The sequence below is a fragment of the Colius striatus genome, chromosome 2 (genome assembly GCF_028858725.1).
Source record: "Colius striatus isolate bColStr4 chromosome 2, bColStr4.1.hap1, whole genome shotgun sequence".
NCBI classification, from domain to species: Eukaryota; Metazoa; Chordata; class Aves; order Coliiformes; family Coliidae; genus Colius; species Colius striatus.
The window spans coordinates 109,190,046-109,211,276 of NC_084760.1; the positions used below are offsets into that span (position 1 = coordinate 109,190,046).

Genomic DNA, 21,231 nt, shown 5'->3' on the forward strand with positions numbered 1-21,231 from the left:
GGCGGTGCGAAGGGCCGCTGGGCGCTCCGTCGGCGGGCCCGTCGCGCTTGCCCGGGGCTTGACGATGAGCTTCACCCCAGCCACGTCCCGAGCGGGTGGTGAACGACTGCAGCGGCGGCTCCGGGCCCGCAGCGCCCCGCCGGGCGCGGCTACACGGCTCTGCGCTGCTTTTCTCTCCTCCCCTCCCCCGCGGGCAGGGCGGGTGGCGGCGCCCCGCCGGCGGCTTATACCTGTCCCGGAGGAGGAGGAGCCGCAGCCGGGGAGCCAGGGGGACAAAGTCAACTGTGGAAAGTTTATGGAGAACCGTGGGTGGGAAAAGAAAGGCGGAAAGGGGAAGAGCGCTCCCGCCCCACTGGCCGGAGCCGGGGTACTCCCCGAGGAGGAGGAGGCAGCGGCCGGCCGCTGGGGACAGGCAGAAGCAGCAGCGGCAAACTCTCCGCTCCCTTCAGCACTAGCTGCCCCCTTAGAGGCGCTCGGAGGCCTGCCGAGGTGACCGGTTCCCGGAAAAGTGCGCGGCCGTCCTCCTTGCCCGCCTTCCTGGGCGTCCTCGCCGCCGGGCAGAAGTGGGCTGCCAGAGACGGGAACCCCGCGCTCAGAGTTGCCCCCGCGGGGGCGCGGCGTTGCGGGCCCTCTGAGCGCCTGAGGAGACCCAGGCTCCTCCGGCACCCGCGCTGGGGGTCGCGCCCTGCCCTCCGCCGGCACCCCCTGCTCTTCCCTCCCTGCGCCCAGCGGCTCCCATGGCCCTGAGCAAAGGGCTCCGGCTGCTCTGGAAGCAGGAGCCGGGGCCGAGCGCCCTGCTGGAGGCGCGCACTCGCCGGGACTGCCTGTTGCTGGAGGCCGGCACCGTGGCGGCGCTCAGTAAGTGGTGCCGGGCCGGTGCGTGGGCGGGGGGCTGCGGCGCGGGGAGGTGGCGCGCCCGTGGGTGCGAGTCGCGCCCCGCGCCGGTGCGCTGCCCGCGGGACTCGTGTGGTGCCTGCGAAGCGCTGCCGGGGGGTTTGGGGCGCTTTCTCCTGTGGTGGGCCGCGAGGAAGGGCAGAGCGCAGACCTGGGCTCAGGGGGATACTGGCCATAGGGAACTCGCTCACCTCAGTGTAAACCCCGGCCGCTAGCTTGGCCCTTCGGGCCTGCCTGCTTGCCGCCGGTTTGGGGTCACCCCCGGTTCCTGCCGTGCATGGAGGGTTGGCCAGCATCCCCTCTCTGTGCGGCTCCCGGCCTGAGACACGTCTGATCGCCGCTTGCACCGCTCAAAATGCCTCGAGTCTCCCCATCGGCAGCCCAGCTGGAAGACGCAGGAGAGGCCACCTGCCTGGTGGCTGTGAGGTCTCAAAACAGGATACCTTTACTGTGCAAGACTTGTACTCTTCAGGCTTGTGTAAACCTTACTAACTGCAGAGGAGGGTCTAGTTAAAGGGATGAAGCTCGCTGCCTCGTGAAGACATTTCTGTTCAGCTACATTGGGTGGTAACTGCCAGTGTAGACATCTACTTCACAGCAGAGATTGTTTTGGATGACTGTCTTGAGATTCATGTCCTATAAAGAAAACTTGGCTTCTTGTTGTGCTGCCATACCTGCATTTGTGGTTTGCACTGTAGGTGGTTACAGTGTCTGGCTCTTACTGGAGGAGCTCATGTCTCACCTGGGGCAGGGGAAGTCGCAAACATGCTCAGGGTTGTCTGATCTTGTGTTTTGATGCTTGCCACCCATGAGTTAATGCAATGCTAGTGTTGAGGCAGACACAGAAGAATGAGGTGACTGAGAATGTAAGGTGCCAAAAGTAATGCAGGGGAACACGTTGTACTGTGGTCCTAAATTGTTTTGTGTGTAATACCTGTTCCTGCAATCATGCCGCTGTTGACAGTGTTCTAGCAGTCTATGTTGAAGAAGCTCAAAGGAGGAGGGGGAGATTTAATTGTGAACAGTTTGTAGATAGAGCTGTACGTGGTTTGTAGAGTGTCAATCTCAATGTCAGCTCATGATCTAGGCCCGCTGAGCTGGCAAGACATCCAGACTAAAATGCCCCATTTTCAGGTATTGGTGATATTATGCATGAAGAAAGCCAAAAAGGTCTTCAGGTGGCAGCTGATTTTCCTGAGAGTAGTTCCAATAATGGAAAAAATTTAATGTGTTGTGATAGAGATATGTTATTGCCATGTTGTGGTTTGGGTTTTTTCTAACTTTATTGGAATTTTATATTGTTTGTGTGATACTTTGGGGCATCAGTTTCCTCTTAAATTCACTGGTAATAATGGACATTTATGTGTCACATTTTCTAGGGGTTTTTTGGTGTTAGTTTTTAATGAACTGACAGCAAAAAGTGGTGATACTGAGCAGCATTTTACTTGCTTTCTCCAATTAAAAAGCAGTTGCACTAAAGTTCTTCATTGATATCAGTGGGGTCTTGTCTGTACTTCATCATCCTGATACAAATCTAAAGCCAATGTGCATGAATAAAATTGAGCATACCAGGCTACTGTTCATTTAGTAACCCCAAGCCATTTGTATGATCAAGTTTATTCGCAGTCGAAATTAACTAAGGGAATTGTCAACTTACAATAATTTGTTGTTGTTGTAAGGGTGAGGAAGCACTGCCCAGGGAGGATGTGGAGTCTCCTTCTCTAAAGGTGTTCAACGCCTGGATGTGTTCCTGAATGACCTGATCTGGGCAGACCTGATTGAGCAGGGAGATTGGAGTAGGTGATCTTTAGAGGTCCCTTCCAACCCCTATCATTCTGTGAATTTTCCCCCTTAGTGTTAACGTCTCCCGTTTGAATCGCTGTAGCTAAGAATGGCTAGAGAATTTACATGGTGTTTTTTAAAATGTGTGTTAAGAGAATTTCAAAGTAGTGAAGCAGTTTCTGGTCCTTTGCTGCATAAATCAGAAAAGGAGGGAAAACCAGCAGTAGGTATTGAGACTGTAAATCACTGCAGCACTGGTGAGGGCACACTGTGTTCAGTTCTAGGGCCCTCACTACAAGAGGGACACTGAGGTGCTGGAGTGTGTCCAGGGGTGGACAGCAAAGCTGGTGAAGGGTCTGGACCACAAGTCTGATGAGGAGCAGCTGTGGAAGCTGAGGACATTTAGCCTGGAGAAGACTTGAGGGAAAACATGATCACTCACCACAACCACCTGAAAGGAGATTGTAGTGAGGTGGGAGCTGGTCTCTTCTCACAAGTACCAAGCGATATGATGAAACGGCCTCAAGTTGCACGAGGGGAGGTTTAGATTTGATATTAGGAAGAACTTTTTCACCAAGAGGGTTGATAAGCATTGGAACAGGCTGTTCAGGGGAGTGGTAGAGTCCCCATCCCTAGAGATATTTAAAAGGCACATAGATGGGGAGCAGAGGGGTATGGTTTAGTTTAGTGATGGGCTTGGCACTGTGAGGTTAGTGGTTGGACTCCGTGATCCTAAGGGTCTTTTCCAACTGTAATGTTTCTGTGACAAATTTACAAGAATTGTGAAGAAAGAGTAAGCTCCACACAGCTGGGGTAGTAATAGAAACATGAATTGTGTTTTGTTTGACTGTCCTTTAGGTTGTTACTAACCATAGAACACTTCAGTGGAAGGTTAATGCTTTGTATAATGTGTGATTTTGGATATACTAGCTCTGGGATTGTGTTAACATTGGCTTCCCTGTCTAATTTTCCATTTATAAAATAAAGCTTTTAAAGAATTGCGTGCCTGTGGTGAGGAAGAATTCTGCTACAATGTCTTATGCAAACTTCCACACTGAATAAAAGCAGATATGTCTACCTGGAGTATAACAGTTTGTTTATGCAGTTTCGCAATAGCAGCCTCGTGTCAATAGAGAGGAATATTCATGGACGGACAATGAAGGCCTGAGAGCAATTTTTGGTCATTGTTCCTTATTCTTTTTTCATAATTGCCAAGTGTCTCTTTAGCCTTGAACAGGCATTATATCTGCTTTTTTTTTTTGAAAGTTCAGTTTCTTCTGTAATGCTTTTTTACAGGCCATAAACCTCTGACAAACTCATGATTAAAATAACCCTTTCAAATATATAAACCAACAATTTGATACTGTCTTGTGAGTGGATGACTTCATAGTTTTCCCTCTCTCAGTTCATTATAAAGCTCATGATGACAATGTTAGTGTTAAATTGTGTTTGTTTCAGAATTTCTGTGTCACATATAGAAATGTAGTGCTTTTAACTTGAAACACATTTGATATCAGTAGTGGGAAAGTATAGAAATCTGTAATTGCCTAAGATGTCAGCGACTTCTGGAATGAGTGCACTCCGACTGTAACAGAGGTCTAACCTCAGAAACTTCTGGAAAAGTCAAAGAATCAAAAGTCACAGCAGGCGATAGAGCTGCATAACCCCAAGCCCCTTAACTTAATCTGTATAGTGATGTAATATCAACAGAATGATTTTCTCTTCTATCATAAATGAAATAGTATTTTTGAAGCTGGGGGTTTTTCTTCCTCTTCTCATGTGTCACTGTAGGGTGAGGGGTAGACCCCACTGTTTTGAATATAACAGTGCATTTTGCAAGAGACTTCTTTTGCCCCTGGCAACCCTGAAGCTTCAGTCATCTTCAGAAAGATGAGTGACAGCCTGAAAATTCCCTCCCGGGAATTTTCTGAACTCAAGCATCAGTAATTAGATTCTGTGGAAGAAACTTAACAGTCGTGAAGGCTGAAGAAAAATTGTCATAGATTTAAAAGTTTTTGCTTATACAAGAGGGAATATAGATAAAAATGCTATTCCTGCTTGTAATACGTTACAGTTTTAAGGCTTTATAGATGAACTGCTGTCAAGGCAGTCACTGAACTATTGTGCTGGAAAGGTACTTATTTAACTGTATTATAGCAGGTAATCTCAGTGAAATGATGTCAATAGGAGTGCTGTGCTATTGAAATTCAGCAGAAAAATATGGTTTTTGCAAGGGCAGAGCAAAAGGGTGCACAGAACTTTATTTTTTGTGAGTACTTTGATTCTGCAGTTGATTTTGTTAGAGGATGTTACACTGCCTGTTACAGTGGGTCCTAAATGACCACAGTGTTTTGAAAGTGCTGAAATTCAGAGCTGATACATTGCATGCTTTTGCAAATGTGTCTGAAGTTTTTCCTCCAGACTTTCACCCACAGAGCTGGGAAGTAAGCCCTTGCTAGAGACAAACTTTGAGGTAAGGTGCATACACTCTGAAGAGTAGCTGCTCTCCTCTGTGGCTTCAGTTGGAAGTTTGTGTCTGCAGCTGAGTGAAATTAGGGTTACAGCCTTGCAGGGAGAGCTATGCAAAACCAGCAAGTGCCAATTATCCTCTGAAACAGGCTGCCCAGGGATGGTGTGGAGTCTCCTTCCTTGGAGGTCTTCAAGACTCACCTGGACATGTTCCTATGCGACCTGATCTAGGTTGACCTGCTTCTGCAGGGGGGGATGGACTAGATGATCTCTAAAGGTCCCTTCCAACCCCTACCATTTTATGGTTCTATGATTATTTGCCTGCTTATCTGGTTTTTTTTGTACAGAATGTGTTTTCTGTCCTGTAGGTACATTGACTGTTTGCAACTAGCTTTATTTATGTATTTAGGTGGATAAAGATGCCACCGAATGAATGGGGTGTGGAAATAAAACACAAGTACTCATGTAAGCATATGGAGAATGTATTTCTAAGTGCTGTACACTATACAATGACACATTTTTACTCTCATGCCAGCATATTTATATAGACAATCTCTATATTCTAATTGTATTCCTAAAGCTTCTTGTTTCTTTTCTTGTAGCTGAAGCCTTGTGTTCCTTGGTTTCAGTAGAGATGGGCACTTGCAAAGTATAGTTCTCAGGCTGAAATTCACTGCTATAAGTATAGGAACAAGTGAGCGTGAGAGTTCCTTCACCGCTGTTTAAATGCAAAGGGAGCACACTGCAGGAGGAAGATGTATTGGTCTAGGTACCTATGGTGTATCCCATCAAGAGCCATGGATTTGTGGGTGTCTAGCTTGCCTAGTAGTTCCCTAACCTGATCCTCTTCAACAAAGGGAAGGTCCCGTTTCCACCAGACTGTCTCACTGTCCTCCAGGTACTGGGCTTCCTGAGGGCTGGCCTTAGCAGTAAAGACTGAAGCAAAGGCATTCAGTAGTTCTCCTTTCTCTGCACCACCCGTCACCAGGCCACCCTCCTTGTTCAGCAGTGGGTTCATGTTATCCCCAGTCTTCCTTTTACTGCTCATGTACTTGAAGCCATTATTTTCCTTTACATCCCGTGCCAGATTTAATTCCAAGAGGGCTTTAACCTTACTTGTTTCATCCTTACATACTCTCACAATGTTCCTATGCTCTTCCCAAGTGACCTTTTCCCACATTCCATAGACTTCCTTCTTCCATTTAATTTGTTCCAGAAGCTCCTTGTTCATCCATGCAGGCCTCTTACCTCCTTTACCCAATTTTATACTCTTAGACATACACTGATCTTGGGCTTGGAGGAAGTGATGCTTGAAGACTGACCAGCTTTCCTGGGCACCCCTATCATCTGGAATCCTAGCCTATGAGATTCCTCCAGGCAGATCTTTGAAGAGGCCAAAGTTAGCTCATCTGAAGTCCAGAGTCACAATCCTGCTTGGTGTCCTGCTTCTTCTACAGAGGATCTTGGACTCCATCGTCTCATGGTCACTGCTGCCAAGGCTGTCCCCAACCTTCACATCCATGATCAGACCTTCTTTATTAGTACAGGGTCCAGCAGCACACCCCTCCTTGTCAGTTCCTCATCCACCTGTGACAGGAGGTTGTCATCAATGCACTGCAGGAACCTCCCGGACTGTGTCTGCTTAGCTGTGTGGCTTTGCCATCAAATATCAGGGTGGTTGAAATCTCCCATGAGAACCAGAACCTGTGATATCTATAAGTTTATATGTTAACCTAAGTAATATGTGATAGGAATGACATAACGATGATGGTCAAGCACCAGAGAAGTGCCTTGGGGACTTTTATCTTTCTGTTCCTGACTGCCTGTGGTTCACAGGACCGGCCTATGGAGACCTGGTGGTTTTATGAGTCCATTCTTCTGTGGTTGTGAATGAATATATCCATATATGCACATGCAAGTATGAAAACATAATCCCTCACTAGAAGCAGAATGTTCTCAGTCTCTTGTAGAAAGCCAGTGAACCGATCTTTCCAAAATACCACTTTGCTATTTGTTGCATTTTCAACCAGAAATATCACTTTCTAGAAAACTGTTAATACTTTGCTTAATGTTTTAGATCTTCAGACTTCTTAAGTGTAACTGACCAGAGGCTTCTTGCCCAACTGTGTTTTACTTCATCTGTATGGCATTTCAGCGTACAGTGTGCATGTGTAGCTCAGATTGAATGTGGAAACGAAGATTTTAGTAATGAAGATATTTAATGTAAATGAAAATACAACAAAGTGCTTTAAGTCCCTCTGAGGATGACAGAAAACAGAATTTTGAGGCAAGTTAATTATCTAAACTCATGTAATACCAGACATTGGACACATGTCTGGATAAGATGCTGAAAGCAGTGTGTGGTTTGGATTTTATTTTCCTCATGTGTTTTTGGTTTTCTTGTGTATGGAATTTCTGTTTGATTATAGATTTACTCTTTCTGGGGAAAATCCGCAGCTCTTTCCCCAAAATGCTAAATGATGCAAATAAAGGAAACAAGCTACTGAGAGCCTGTCACATCAAACCTATGTTTCTAGAAGAACTTAGAAATGCTTCAGAAAATATATGTGTAGCAGTACCTACAGCTCAGTAGGTGTCTGTTTCCAGAATCAGGCTCGCAAATCAGAGAGGAGGGTCAGAATCTGTAATCTGGTCCCAGAATCTTTTCTTCAAGAGCGCTGTCTTCAGTTTTAAGTTGAAGATACTACTGTATCTGTCCTTAATGTAGGACTTGAAACTACAGTATGTTTCTGCCTGTTACTTTGGTCACTGACCTTTTAGAGCACCATGTTTGAGAGCCGTGTTGGTCCCTGCTGAAGTCTGGGGCATCATCCCTAAGGAAGGGTTGAGTAAAGCAAACTGCATACATCTGGCCAATTCTTGCTAGCTATTTAATGGAATTTGCAGCTTTTACAAGCAGGAAGCCACACTTGGATAGGCTGTGTGGTATATGTAGTTCTATGTCTTTTCATGGTGGTTTTTTTTGTCTCTGAAATACTTTACTCATGGGAAAGCAACACTTTTAGTTGATTTACTGTAGCTTAGTTTCACTGAATTGTTGTGTGCCCCTTGTTTTGCAAGGGTTAAAATTTTCAGTAGCATGCCAGCCTTATATATAATTTAGCTCAGGAGCTTTTACATAATTGATATTAAGCGAAATGTTTGAGGAGTGCAGACAGTGTGCTGTGACAAACACACCACAGTTGTGGTAATTGTTGCAGAAGGGTGGATACTCAACTATATGCTTAGGAAGGAAAGATTACCAAAAAAAATTAAAGAGAAGCTTTAGAGGAGTTTGATAATTACTATCTGCACTATTTAGTTTCTTATGGTTGGTATTCAGTAGTAAACAAATGCACTATATGCAAACTCGGCTTTTTCTCTAAGTAGAAACCTTTTTTGGAGTTTCATCAACTTCTGTAGCAGCATTGTGCATTACCTTTATATGTAATTCAAGCTGATTGGCTTGAAAAAGGAAGGATTTTACATGTGAACAGAGTATAGTTAAACATCTAGTCCTCGTCCTAAGCTTTCAGTTAGACTACTCTCACTGCCTCTACGTTTCAGAGTTTTTATAAAAGCCATTGCAGAATAAAACTGCTGACTTTGGAACATTTAACAGAGAAACATGGATATAATTTTCATGTAGCTGAAAAGTGCTATGTCTTTCAACACATTTAGCTGTCAAATGTTGTTACTGAAACAGTGTTTTCAACATGGTTGAAACTTTTCTGGTATGGTTTATATTTTCCCTGTTCATCAATGATCCTATAGAGTTCTGTAGCAATTTTTTCCCTTTAAATCTTCATCCAGCAAAGGGAGTAGCATATCAGTTAGTTTTGTTCTCTATCTAGTCCCTTTCTTTCTGATTGTGGCTCTTGTGTCCTGGCACTGTTTCCAAGTACTCTAGGCAATGTTTCAGACCAGGATTTGGTGACAGCTGTTGGAGATTTCAATAAGAATTTTGAAAGATTTAGAAATATATACGTATATTTTTAAATAATAAAATAGAAACTTGGCTCGAACCTTCTACAATAATGTCCTTTTAAAGTCACACTTTTGACATCCTTTCTGTGTATTGCTTTTTGTAATGGTTGTTGGAGATTCCTCTTCCTCCCTCGCCCCCTGGGCTGTGCTGGGGCTGGGCTCTGTCAGAATCCATGTAGGACCTCCGAGTGTTGGAGGGATGACACCTCTATCCTTGCTTGCGTGCTGGCAGGGCCCAGGGCGAGGCACAAACGACTCATCCCCCTAGACATGAGGGACCTTATGAAGGGATTGCAGCACACGGGAGCTGCTGCCTGGCCTGAGACCCCTGCCCTAGCCACAGGCCGTCTCAGGGGATATGTGAGGACATTGAGAAGTATAATGGGACAGGACACTTCAGATTTTGCCAGTATCTATAGCAAGGGGTTGGTTTTTTGCCCCCACAAATTTGGTCACTATGCACTAAAATATTCTGGCTTCTACATTTGCATGACCCCCAGGCATAGCTGTGTCTGGCGTGTTCCTTCCCTCTCAGGCTCTCCAGAGGTGAGGTCTTTGAGAATCTGTATCTTTAGAGAGTGCACGGAGGTATCAAGGAAAGATCACTTTGTCTAAATTTCTTCAGGGAGCAAAATGAACCCTAGAAAAACTAAGAGAATCTGCCATGTTATTGTCAAGTTGTTAGCCAGCCAAAAAGAGCAGCAACACAGCCCAGAGTCCTCCTAGAGCTTTCTGTTTGGATTTTGCTCCTCCCTTCCAGGCAGCTCTGCTGGTACTGATGCCCCAACAGATGCCCACTGTGTAGGCAAATGTTCTGTCAAATGACCTACCCACAATGAAGGCTTATTTCTGTACCAGTACTGACAAAACAGAGCCACCTGTCTGAGCACTTGGCAAAGTCCCATGCCCGGAGTTGATGGTGCGTATCATGCCACTGGCTTGACCTGGGAAACTTTGGTGGCTTCCTCATACTTAATGAAGATGCTATGGAAAGCAAAACATCACTTTTTCTTTTTTTTTAACCTTGTTTTTTAATACATAAGGAAGGCTTTGACAGGGAGTCTTTTTTTTGGTACGTTTTTTTTAAGTGCCAGAGTACTGAGCTTCTAAAGTCTCTGCGCTCTAGAGGTGCTGTTACTGCATACTGAAATTGTTGTTGTCCAGAGGTTTACATTACACAACAAAAACACCTTCATCCTCTTTCTCTTGCTTATGATTTGTTTCACTGGTTGTGTGTGGTATCATAGAATGGTAGGGGTTGGAAGGGACCTTTAGAGATCATCTAGTCCAACCGCCTTGCAGAAGCTGGTCCACCTAGATCAGGTCACACAGGAACACGTCCAAGTTGAGTCTTGAAGACCTCCAAGGAAGGAGACTCCACAACTTCCCTGGGCAGCCTGAGCAAGGGCTCCCTCTCCCTCACAGTATCAACATTTTACTAGTTTCTCCTGGTTCATTCAGTCTTTCTAAGAAAGCAGAATAGGTAAATTGTGAAATTAAATTAAGACAAAGCTAACAAGTCCTCCTTATTTTTCATAAGGGTGAAAAAATTGAGATAAATATATTTAGATTTCCTTTGAGGATCACCTCTGCTAAGGAATTTTGTGAGTGGAATTGTCCTTCCTTTTGCTTCAAAATGTCAGTGATATATAGGGTATTTATTTGTTTTCCATGCTTCTCAGTGAGCTGCTTGCCTCTTGAGGTTTATAAAGAAAAGTCTGTTTCTTTCTTTTCTGTTTTATCATCCATTGCTGGCAGTTCAGTTTGTCCTTTTTATGCCCAGAAGTTTCCAATTTTTTTAAACTGTTGTGTTTATCTGTGGTTTGAGAAGTAAATGGGCATTTGAGGATCATAGCCTGTTTTCTCATTCATAAGGGTAACCTTACTCCTCATTAGGAAATGTAAACAAATCACAGACTTAATCATTCAGGAGGTTTAAAGTAGCCAGTGACATTTTGGGCCATGTTCTGAGTTGTTATCTAAATGTCCAGTTCGTGCCTGTTGGAGTCAGTTGCTGCAGAAATACACAAATGTAACATCAGCATCTAACCCTTTTATTTATATATTTTTAAACTGATAATTCTTACTCCACTAAAATATAAGTTTAACTCCTGTTGAAGTCAACATGTAATGTTGTGTCTGCATCAAATTATGTTATCTTACATGAAAAAAATCTGATTCTGTCTGAAATTAGACTCTTATTGAGAGAAGATGTATTATCTTTTAGCTTATGGCCAGACAAATTTGTGGAAAGGTTACGTGTTCCTTTACTTACTCTGAAACTGGTGTGGCATCTGTACCATAGAAAAAGAACATTATTAAGAATCACGTTGTTTGGAAAGCTAGCAAGTGCCCTTCTTTCTTCTAGGGTGATGTGTGGAGAGGCTATGTATCTCTATTCCATCACTGTTTAATTACTGCGTTCTTACAACATTTTCATCCTACCTTTGTGCCGTGGTTTTGTTTACTGGGTGAAATCAGCTGGAAAGCACTGGTGTAGGCAATAGCAATCTGCACATTTTATAAAGACTGGAAAACTAAGGTTTACTGCCTTTCATTTTATCTCTCAGCTCCAGAAGAAAAGGATGCAATTAAAGGACAATATGAAAAACTCATGGATGCTTACGGCTGCTTAGGAGAGCTTCAGCTTAAATGTGGTAAGTGACCATCTCTATGACTTGAGATTATAAAATGCCCAGACAATGCTAAACAACAAGAAGATGTGGCTAGAGATGTCCAGTTCCTTTAACTTGTGAAAGCTAATTACGCCTTGCTACGGACGGTCTGGAAAAGATCTATTTCTTTTTCCATGCTGTGCCAAAAGCATATAACTAAATGACAGTCTAAGGATTTTGGAGTTTTTTTCTTGCTTTTGTTTTGTCTGACATTCTTAGCTGCCTGAAGATAACTGCCATTTTTTTCCCTCTACCATATTTGTCCAAGGCAAGCTACAAGTTTTTACCTTTTTTTTTTTCCCCAAAGATGGTGCTTAAACATTGATTAATCATGGTCATCTGAGACTGCAGTAGTGCAGATTCCCAGCCCTCAGTAAAATGCCCCATTGCCTTTAATTGGGTGATTCACATGGATAAAGATTTGCAGAAGCAGGCCTTTTACTTCGACTAGTACATTAAAGAGTATTTATTGTCATTGCTGGTAAATTTCTTTACGGTTTGGGAATCTTAATTTAGCAAAGAGCTTGCTATTACACAGCCTACAGGAATGTTAATGGAAATAGCATGTTTTAGGAAGAGAACTGCAGTCAGTGATTTGGAGGTAATAGTACCTCACACAGCAGACTTCAAATTTACTGATGAAAAAGGTGCATTAAAACAAAAAGCACTATACTCCTTGTTCCTGTGGTCTTCTTACAGTAAGCCTTAATTTTGACTTGGAGGAATGACAAAGACTGTTTTCCGTAGAACTCGGTCCTTGGTCAGGAAATCTGCCAAAGGTGGTGATGGTGGTGTGAGCACTGGTGTGTTTAGACCTGTAGATCTGTATATCTTTTTATAGCCCACTTACCATTTTATGGCTTGAGTAATATAGTTTGAGATTGACCTGAAGAGGTGCCTGCAATCTGAAAGACTTGTATATCACAGTTGAAAACTGTAGGCCCATCTGGGCTTTGAAAATGAGTGTGGGCTTTTTGTTTGTTTTGTTTCTTGTGGAGTTAATTAGGCCTACAGAGATTAATGTTAATTTGTTAATGTAATTAAAAACTTGTGAGTAGTTTTTCTTGGCACATGGACCTGTTTTTCTTCATAGGAGTCTAATGAATCCTGTTGTAATAGTAAAGGAATGTAGCCATTGAATTCAAACTCTTCAAGTACAGATTAGTTTCTTGGATGTGATGGGAATTAAATATATCCACGTTTAGTCTGCATATCAAAAGGTGAATGGTTTCAAATGGGGTGTCAAATAGTCTCAGCCTTATTTTTTCTCTTTTATTTCTGTGTTTCTTAGCTCCTTATTTATTTTTTAACATCTGCTTAACTTCAGGGCCTTTAAAGTGTGAGGTTTTTCCTCTCTGAGCTTTGTCACTGCATCCATCTTATTCTAGCATTAAATTACAAGCCTTGGTACAGGACATCCTTTGGAAGGAATTGTTAAAAAATTTATTGTTAACTGGATTAAAAAGTTAACTACTGGAGGCAAACTTCTAATTGTGATTGAGAAGTCAGGAGGGTCATGCTGTAATGGTAAGCAAAGGTAAGCAACATTTCCTGCTGCTGAGCCTGTTTTAAAAAGCAAAGATGATAGCATGCCTACTATCTCACCATTCAAGAGGTAGCCCAGGGGTTTTTTTCAAGTTCTCAGATCTTCCATTTTACATACAAGTTCCATCCCTTTAGCTGTTGCTTACATAAGGGGTTAACACTCGAAAGGAATGCAATGTAGCTGTTTTCCTTTTTTATATAATGCATTCTAGCAGCTGCAAACAAGGGCATAATTGGCCTGCTCTTCACTGAGCATCAGTCAACACATAGACTTTTTTTCAGGAATAGCAATGGGTTTTTTTAATACTAGTGGAAGCCTGCAAACCATAAGTACTAAATTAACTGAAAATATTTGTGAAAGTACATTCCAGTGGGATATTAGAAGAGTGTATTTGTAGAGCAGAAGGGCAGACTTTTTTTTCAGGATATGAAGTATATCTCTGAGTACTTTAGCCTGTAATTATCTCTAGTTAGGAATCCAAATAAATCATATTGTCTGCCTAGCAAAGTAGATCGTGCTTTTCACAAGAAAGTAGATGAAATATGTGAAACTGACTCACAAGGTTAATGTTTCCCACCAGTAATAACATTCACTTCTATGTACTTATGTCTGTTAACATGACTCACTAAGTTCTTTGACTTTCTTTTGTGAGATGGATGGCAGCAGAATGAATTGTACAGTGTTTCTGAGCTGTATCTCAGCCAAGATTTTGCTGCCAAAGAAGATCTAGCAGTGGCAAATACATCTTAAGCAAAGCGTAGGAGCTGGTTTTACAGTGTTTGGTTTAGACACTGTGATGTCAGGAAGAGATGCATTTATAAGGTAGTATTTTGACACCATCACCACACAAGTTGTTTAGTTTAGTCCTGCTGCTGTATTTGGGTAGGCACTCTGAATTCGTATGACATGTGCAAGAGCTAGATTATGATGATATGATTATATACACAATATAACGTGTAGTTGAAAGGAAGACATTTCAAAGGCAAAAAGGACAACTAAGCACCTGTTTTCTATCCCTTTTGAACATTTCCTAATAATGTAATTGTAATTAGAAGATGGAGGAGTGTCTTTGAGACTAAAACTGTAGTGTGGAAAATCTTGGTTCTTTTCATAATTCTGCTATAGATTTCCTCAGAGATTTTCAGCTAGACAGTTAGAATCTGCTCCTCTGTATTGGGCTGCTCATTTTGAAGGCAGGCAAGAGGCAAAAATACCTTGCAAATTGTTTTTCAGTGGGATATAAAGTGAAATGGAGGTGTGTGTAGTGGAGATGGAGCACAGGGTAAGGAAATTACACGACTGTGTTGGAATTGAGAAAAAGCAAAAACTGGAATGAACTGATTTTTGAAAGGAAAAGGCAGTTTTGAGTGAAGTATTTACTGCTAAGAAGGACAAAATAAGAATTTAATATCGCCTCCTTTTTGTTGCTTCCCATTATAAGCAACACTGAAGTCATCCTATAAACTGCAGGGGAAACAACTGCCTTGAGTCATGTAGACAGGTTAAAATAGGACTGTGGCTTATTATTGTAGGGTGTGACGCAGCAGAACTGCGTTTCCTGTTCAACTTGGATTAAGGCAGTTGGTCTCACAAGAGCTTTTGAAAAAATGGATGCAATTTACTTTTGCCTTGTTTCTGTGCCAAATATTCTCCATCCTCTGCCTCTCTTGTGTAGCCTGATAAAAGGGCATTCAGCACATACTGCTGTGAGCAAAGCGTTTTGATTTTTGACTGTAATGGGGCAAAATGATGATCTTGGTCACAACACATGAACGTCTGTACCCATCTAACTGAGATCTAACTGATTTTGGTCCATAAGTTTTGAAAGTTTTGTTGGTTTTTTCTGATTCAGTGCTGTAGATGGGTCTTGGTTTTTCATAGATATGTTGCTGTAGGAAGCATGACTGGTAAGGAACACTTCACTTCTCGCTCAAAAATTATTTCAGAGATATCTTTAAAACATTCCAGATTGCATCCCAGGGAAATAAGGGATATTTCTACACTTGTGACCTTTGAATTGCAGTTCTTAGATCCCTAAATAACTTTCATCTATGTGTATAGTTTAGAAGGACTGATGCAGGTGAGGTTTGTACATTAAACTACTTGCAAAAGTTAAAAAGAGGGGAAAAAACCAGAAAACTTACTTTCCAAGATGGGAGGCCTGGTAAATAGTCTGCAGCTCGTGTGGTGGTTGGTACAAAGCCAAGTGTAAGAGCCTTGATCACTTCAGAGGAAAAGTTTTCTGTTTTTTGGGGTTACGTTTTGTGGCCTTGGTGCTGGTCCCATTCATCATACATGTTGCAGCTGTCAGATGAACATAATACACTTTCTGCTACTGTACTGCACATGAAGTCTGAACTGCTGAAGAGCAGCTCTGCAGAGAGAGACCTGGGAGTCCTGATTGATAACAAACTAACCATGAGCCAGCAATGTGCCCTTGTGGCCAAGAAGGCCAATGGCATCCTGGGATGCATCAAGAAGAGTGTGGGCAGCAGGTCAAGGGAGGTTCTTCTCCTCTACTCTGCCCTGGTGAGGCCTCATCTGGAGTCCTGTGTCCAGTTCTGGGCTCCTCAGCTCAAGAGGGACGGGGAAGTGCTGGAGAGAGTCCAGCACAGGGCTGCCAAGATGATCAGGGGACTGGAACATCTTTCATACAAGGAAAGGCTGCGGGAACTGGGGCTGTTTAGTCTGGAGGAGACTGAGGGGAGATCTTATTAATGTTTACAAATATCTAAAGGGTGGGTGTCAGGAGGTTGGGACATCCCTTTTTTCTATGGTATCTAGCAACAGAACAAGGGGTAATGGGATGAAGCTGGAACACAAAACGTTCCACTTAAATATAAGAAAAAAACTATTTCCCTGTTGAGGTGAGGGAGCCCTGGCACAGGCTGCCCAGAGGGGTTGTGGAGGCTCCTTCCTTGGAGGTCTTCAAGACCCGCCTGGACATGTTCCTATGTGACCTGATCTAGGTGAACCTGCTTCTGCAGGGGGGTTGGACTAGATGATCTCTAAAGGTCCCTTCCAACCCCTACCATTCTATGATTCTATGAAATCAAGGGAAAATTACTATACATTTCCCACACAGTGTACTTCTTTTATGATTTTTTTTTTTTTTAATGAGAGCTATTAGGTTCCTTTTTCAAGAAATAAGACTGGAGTTTGGCCTTTCCCCTACTCCAGATAAGCAGGGAATGCCAGAGAGCAGGAAGCCTCTGTAGATTGTCTGCAGCACTACCACTGTAGTAGGACTTCAGGGAATTGATTTTTTGTTAATTCTCCCTTTGATCTCGAGATGCACTGCCGGCATTTTAGCACTCAGCTTCCTGGCTGATTTGAGCTTGGTCTTAAGGGACAATTCCTCATTTTGTGACTTCAATATTTTTTTTCTGTGTTGTTGTCAATATTGTGTACAGAAGAAATATAAATACCTTGAATAGTGTTTAGCTTCCAACAAAGGTTATGGCCATGTAACATGCTTACTGACGCTACTGACAGGTAGATCGGACTGGACTACCTGATATGTTTTTGTTGTGATTGATGTTACTCTGGTACTCCAAGTGTTACTTGCATAAAACCAGTTTCACTGGAAGCTTAAAAGGAGCAGTATTTTTAGTATAACTACAGAATGGGACATGGAAGTGAGCTGCAGTTTGGAAAAGTTAAGGCTGCGGGAATTAATGGAGTAGTCTCAGTTGTTTTAAGGGGAAATATCTTCTAGCTTTAAGGAATGTCTGGATGTTTCAATTTCATCTTATTCATTAGAGTTGTGATATTTTCACAGTTTGCTCAGCAAAACCAATTTGATTTTAAAAAAAACCAACTCTCTGGATTGTGCCATGGCCTCACAAATTCACTACCAGAGGAAATTCCGTGCTGTGTTGATAGCAAGATTTTGTTTTGTTGTGTTTTGATTTGGTTTGGATTTTTGTTGGTTTTGGGTTTTTTCGTTTTGTGAGGTGGGTGTAATAAACGAGGAATGCAACTTCTTGCATTCTTTTGTGACATTTACTGGATAATACAAAGGAACTGTTCAAAAACCCAAATAATTTTTCAGTAAATTCTTGTCAACTAAAAATGTTGTCTTCCTTGCGATGAAGAATTACCAAAGAACTTGCTATCTGTAATTTTTAGAAATGTAGAAAGTGTATTTTAATTTTGCTTTTTATATAAAAGATCTGCTCCAGTAACAACATCCGTCCTGATTGAAGCAATTTCTACCCTTAAATTTAAGTGCATTTAGGCAGGGTTGTGGTTGATGCAGCTGTTTTCATGTGAAGTATCTATTTTCAACAGGAAAGATTATGGCTTGTTGACATTTACATAGCAGAAAAGAAACCACATTGACTTTTTAAAGTTTAAATTTAGAAGTAAATGGACTGATTTTTGTTGCTCTAATATATGCCTAATAATAATCAGACTTCCAGTGACTGGCAAATAAGCAGAAGCATTTTTCCAGTGGCTAATGTTATGTTTCTGCTATATTAGGTAGTATTTGGATATGTAAGGCTGGTAGTTTGTTTCTCTGGAATAGCATTTTCAATCTGACAAAATGCCTAAATGAAAGCATGGGTAGAGGTAGCACACTTATAATTTCCATCACAAATTTGTTCAATGTACTTACCAATATATTTAAAAACATTGGCAGCCTGGGTTGAGGGGAAACAGTGTGAGGAAAAAAAAAGGTTTGGGATCAAAAGAAGAGATTCTCAGACATAAACTTTATTTCTGACAAAGAAGAGAAGATGTGGAAAGCTTTGTTTCACTGTGTAGACCTGTGTAGCTCAGTGGTGGGTAACTTCTGAGACTTTAATGGAGACATGATTAAAAGATGATCAGCAGAGTAGTGTTTTGGCAGCATTAATTTTTCTGTGTGACATTCTGAAAAGGTGAAAGTCTGATGGGAGCCTTACCTCTGCTGAGGACTCTGTGGCCATGTCTGTGCTGTGAATAAAAATGGGTAGGGCACAGGCTCAAATGCTAAACAGTAGGATATTGCAATTAGCTTGCTCTCTGTCACAAAAATGATGTGCACATTGGGCAAGGCTCTTCCTCCCATGGACAGTGCAGTGATAGTACAGAGCTGATTCCAGGGAGCACTATCTAAATACCACCTGGGGTGAAGGTGATATCACAGAATGGGCCTTGGGACTTTTTTCCAAGTTGCAGAGTCGGAGAGATTTTTGTTAAGCTGGGGCTCTCTTGGTGTAGGGTTTCTCCATTCTGTCTAGTTTGTGACATATCCTGAGTTATTTAACCAAATCAGAGAAGTTAGAGTTAAGTTAGAGTTGATCTGAAGACCACTTCAGCTCACAGAGCAGTCTAGGAGGATAAAGCAGCAAAGCAGAGTAGCTTTATGGTAGCTTAAATATATTTTCTTCCTTCTTCTAATTTTCTAGGCTGTAAGTGTGAACACCTTTACTTTACCAGCTTGCCTCTGTTCAAAGTACATGAAGGCTGCTCCATAGTTTGGAATACTGTAAAGAAACCATTCTGTATGTATAGAATCATTGAATGATTTGGGTAGGAAGGGACATTTAGAGACCATCTAGTCCAGCCTCTCTACCCTGGGCAGGTACATCTTTCACTAGATAAGGTTGCTCCAAGCCCCATTCAACCTGACCTTGAACACTTCCACAGATAGGGCCACAACTTCTCTGGGCATCCTGTTCCAATGTCTCACCACTCTCACTCTCAATTTTTAAATTGTATACAATCTAAACCTACTCTCTTTCACGTTAAAACCATTGCCTCTTTCACTACTGGTAGAAAAATCTCTCCATCTTTCTTATAAGCCTCCTGTATATAGGGAAAGGTTGCAATAGGGTCTCACCAGAGCTCTCTCTTCTCCAGGCTGAACAACCCCAACTCTATCACATGGGGTTACTGCAGGAAAGACTATTAAGCTTCAGAAACCCATCAGTCCTCTAATGTTCAGGGACAATGCAGTAGCTTCTTAGCTGTGATTACTATTTTTGAGCTCATTAGATAGTGATTTGGGGGAGTTGAAATGCTGGACCTCTGCATGTATAGATGCATCTCCCGTTTTGGAGGTGACTAGCTGAGTGAAGGAGATAGTAAACAGTCTCTGCTGAGGGATAGCAACTTTCTAGATAAGGCAAAACTGTAGTTTTGGTTGTTTTTTCACCATGCTTTATTCCTACTAATTGCCGCCTTAAACTACAAAATGGCTTTGTTTAGATGCAGTTCTTTTCTGCTAGTTACAAGCTCCTTGAAGGACAGAGCTGCAGAAAACAAGGCCACTATTGTTAAATTTTTGTTCTTTTTGGCTATTTTAATGTTGACTTTCTCATATGATCTCTTCTGAACCCTCTAGGAAAGTTTAAGGTCACTGAAGCCAATGCAAGTGCTTATATTCTTTGTCTTAGCATCCCAGACAGATAGCTCTGTGAGTCTATCACCACTGGTTTTCTGTCCCTGAAGCTGACAGATAGTAAGGCTTATTAACTATGTTTCTATAAATTGCTTTCAAACTCTCATCAGTGAAGTTTGCTTTGAGCTGTTCAATTTTGCATGGTTTCACTAAAGTCACAGAAGCTATTAGCTTTTCTGAGAGACAGCTAGTTCCTCCTAACCCTTCTGGAGACTGCAAGACAGTATTTAGTCAAATATGAATGACTATGGTGATAACTGATGTATCTCCTACTCTTAATCGTTTCTAATTATGCACACTCATGTGCAAAGGAGGAATAAACTGTCATTTTATGTATTTCTAACCCTTGCTATGGTGTCATCTGAAAAAGTACACAAGACGTACTTCTTAAAACCACTTGAGGGAGAGCACAGCATACCCTTGTTACAGAAAGAAATGTAAAAGAAACTGAACTTTTTGATAAATACCACCTACACTGGCCTTTAAGCAAAACTGGAGTCAGCAGAACAGAATGAATAAGATCTAATCTCCCGCCTTGTCCTGCCATTCCAGTCCCATGTGCCTACGCAGATATTCTGGCCCTGCTGAAAAACCACACTTAACTCAATTTTCTGTAGTCAAGTCTGTGATCTTGAAGCAAGGACTCCTTTCATGGGTTTTTAGGTAAAACCTAATTGTTGTGTGAGAGTTAGTCTGAGTTTTCAGACAGTGGGCCACCGTGGAGGATTGCAGAGCAATCATACGGGGTGTTCATTTTTGCTATCTGAAGCCCTACTGTACCAGAGGGTCACTGTGCTCTTAGCAGAAACAACAGCTGACCTGCCAAGAGCAAGCTAATTAGCTATGTTAGAGCAATAACCGTTGGCTCCTTTCCACCTTTTCTTACTAAGTGGATTGAATAGAATGACGTCTCCATTAGAGGCCAGTTTAAGTGAATCAAACAATTTCTTTCTAGCAAAACCAGTATTTTCAGGTCAATTATTCTACTGTTTCTTAATTACTTTATCATTTCAGAGAGAATGAGCAGAGGTTGAAATCCTGCAGTGTAGGAGAGATCTGATTACAGTGATGTTCTCAGGCTTCAAAATGAATCTTTTGGTTTTGGGGCTCTGAAGTTCAGCTGCTTCATAATTTCACACTTTGCTCGACAGTCACAAGAGTTGGAATTCAGAATTGAGATTGTCCTTTAATTGTATATGCTCCTTTGTGACAATACTGACACTTTCTGAGTAGCTGAATATCCCTAGCTTAAACTGAAGCCAGTAAGAAATCTGAATGCTTCAGGTCTTTAAAATTCAGAAGTCAGTTGTAAAATCAATAGTGATCTCATGAATGACCAGCCTTTTACCTTTCCGTCAAACCCAATGAGAGATCTGTGCTCACTAGGTTGGTGAAATTAGATTTTTGAGTAGTGTCTCACCACTTCGTTAAGTGGAAAAAACACACTCTAACGCAGCAAAAGGTGGGAATGTGTAAGTATTGTAGAA

At 42.2% G+C, this 21,231-nt stretch overlaps 1 protein-coding gene across 1 annotated transcript in view; it reads left to right on the plus strand.

Annotated features, from left to right (window-relative positions):
- The first annotated feature begins 282 nt into the window (after positions 1 to 282).
- Positions 283 to 21,231, plus strand: part of SYNJ2 (synaptojanin 2) — a 72,077-nt gene continuing 51,128 nt past the window's right edge. The window contains exons 1-2 of the mRNA XM_061989034.1: positions 283 to 858; positions 11,703 to 11,789. Of these exons, the coding sequence (XP_061845018.1) occupies positions 738 to 858; positions 11,703 to 11,789 (208 nt within the window). The 5' untranslated portion in view covers positions 283 to 737. The remainder of the gene's footprint in view (positions 859 to 11,702; positions 11,790 to 21,231) is intronic.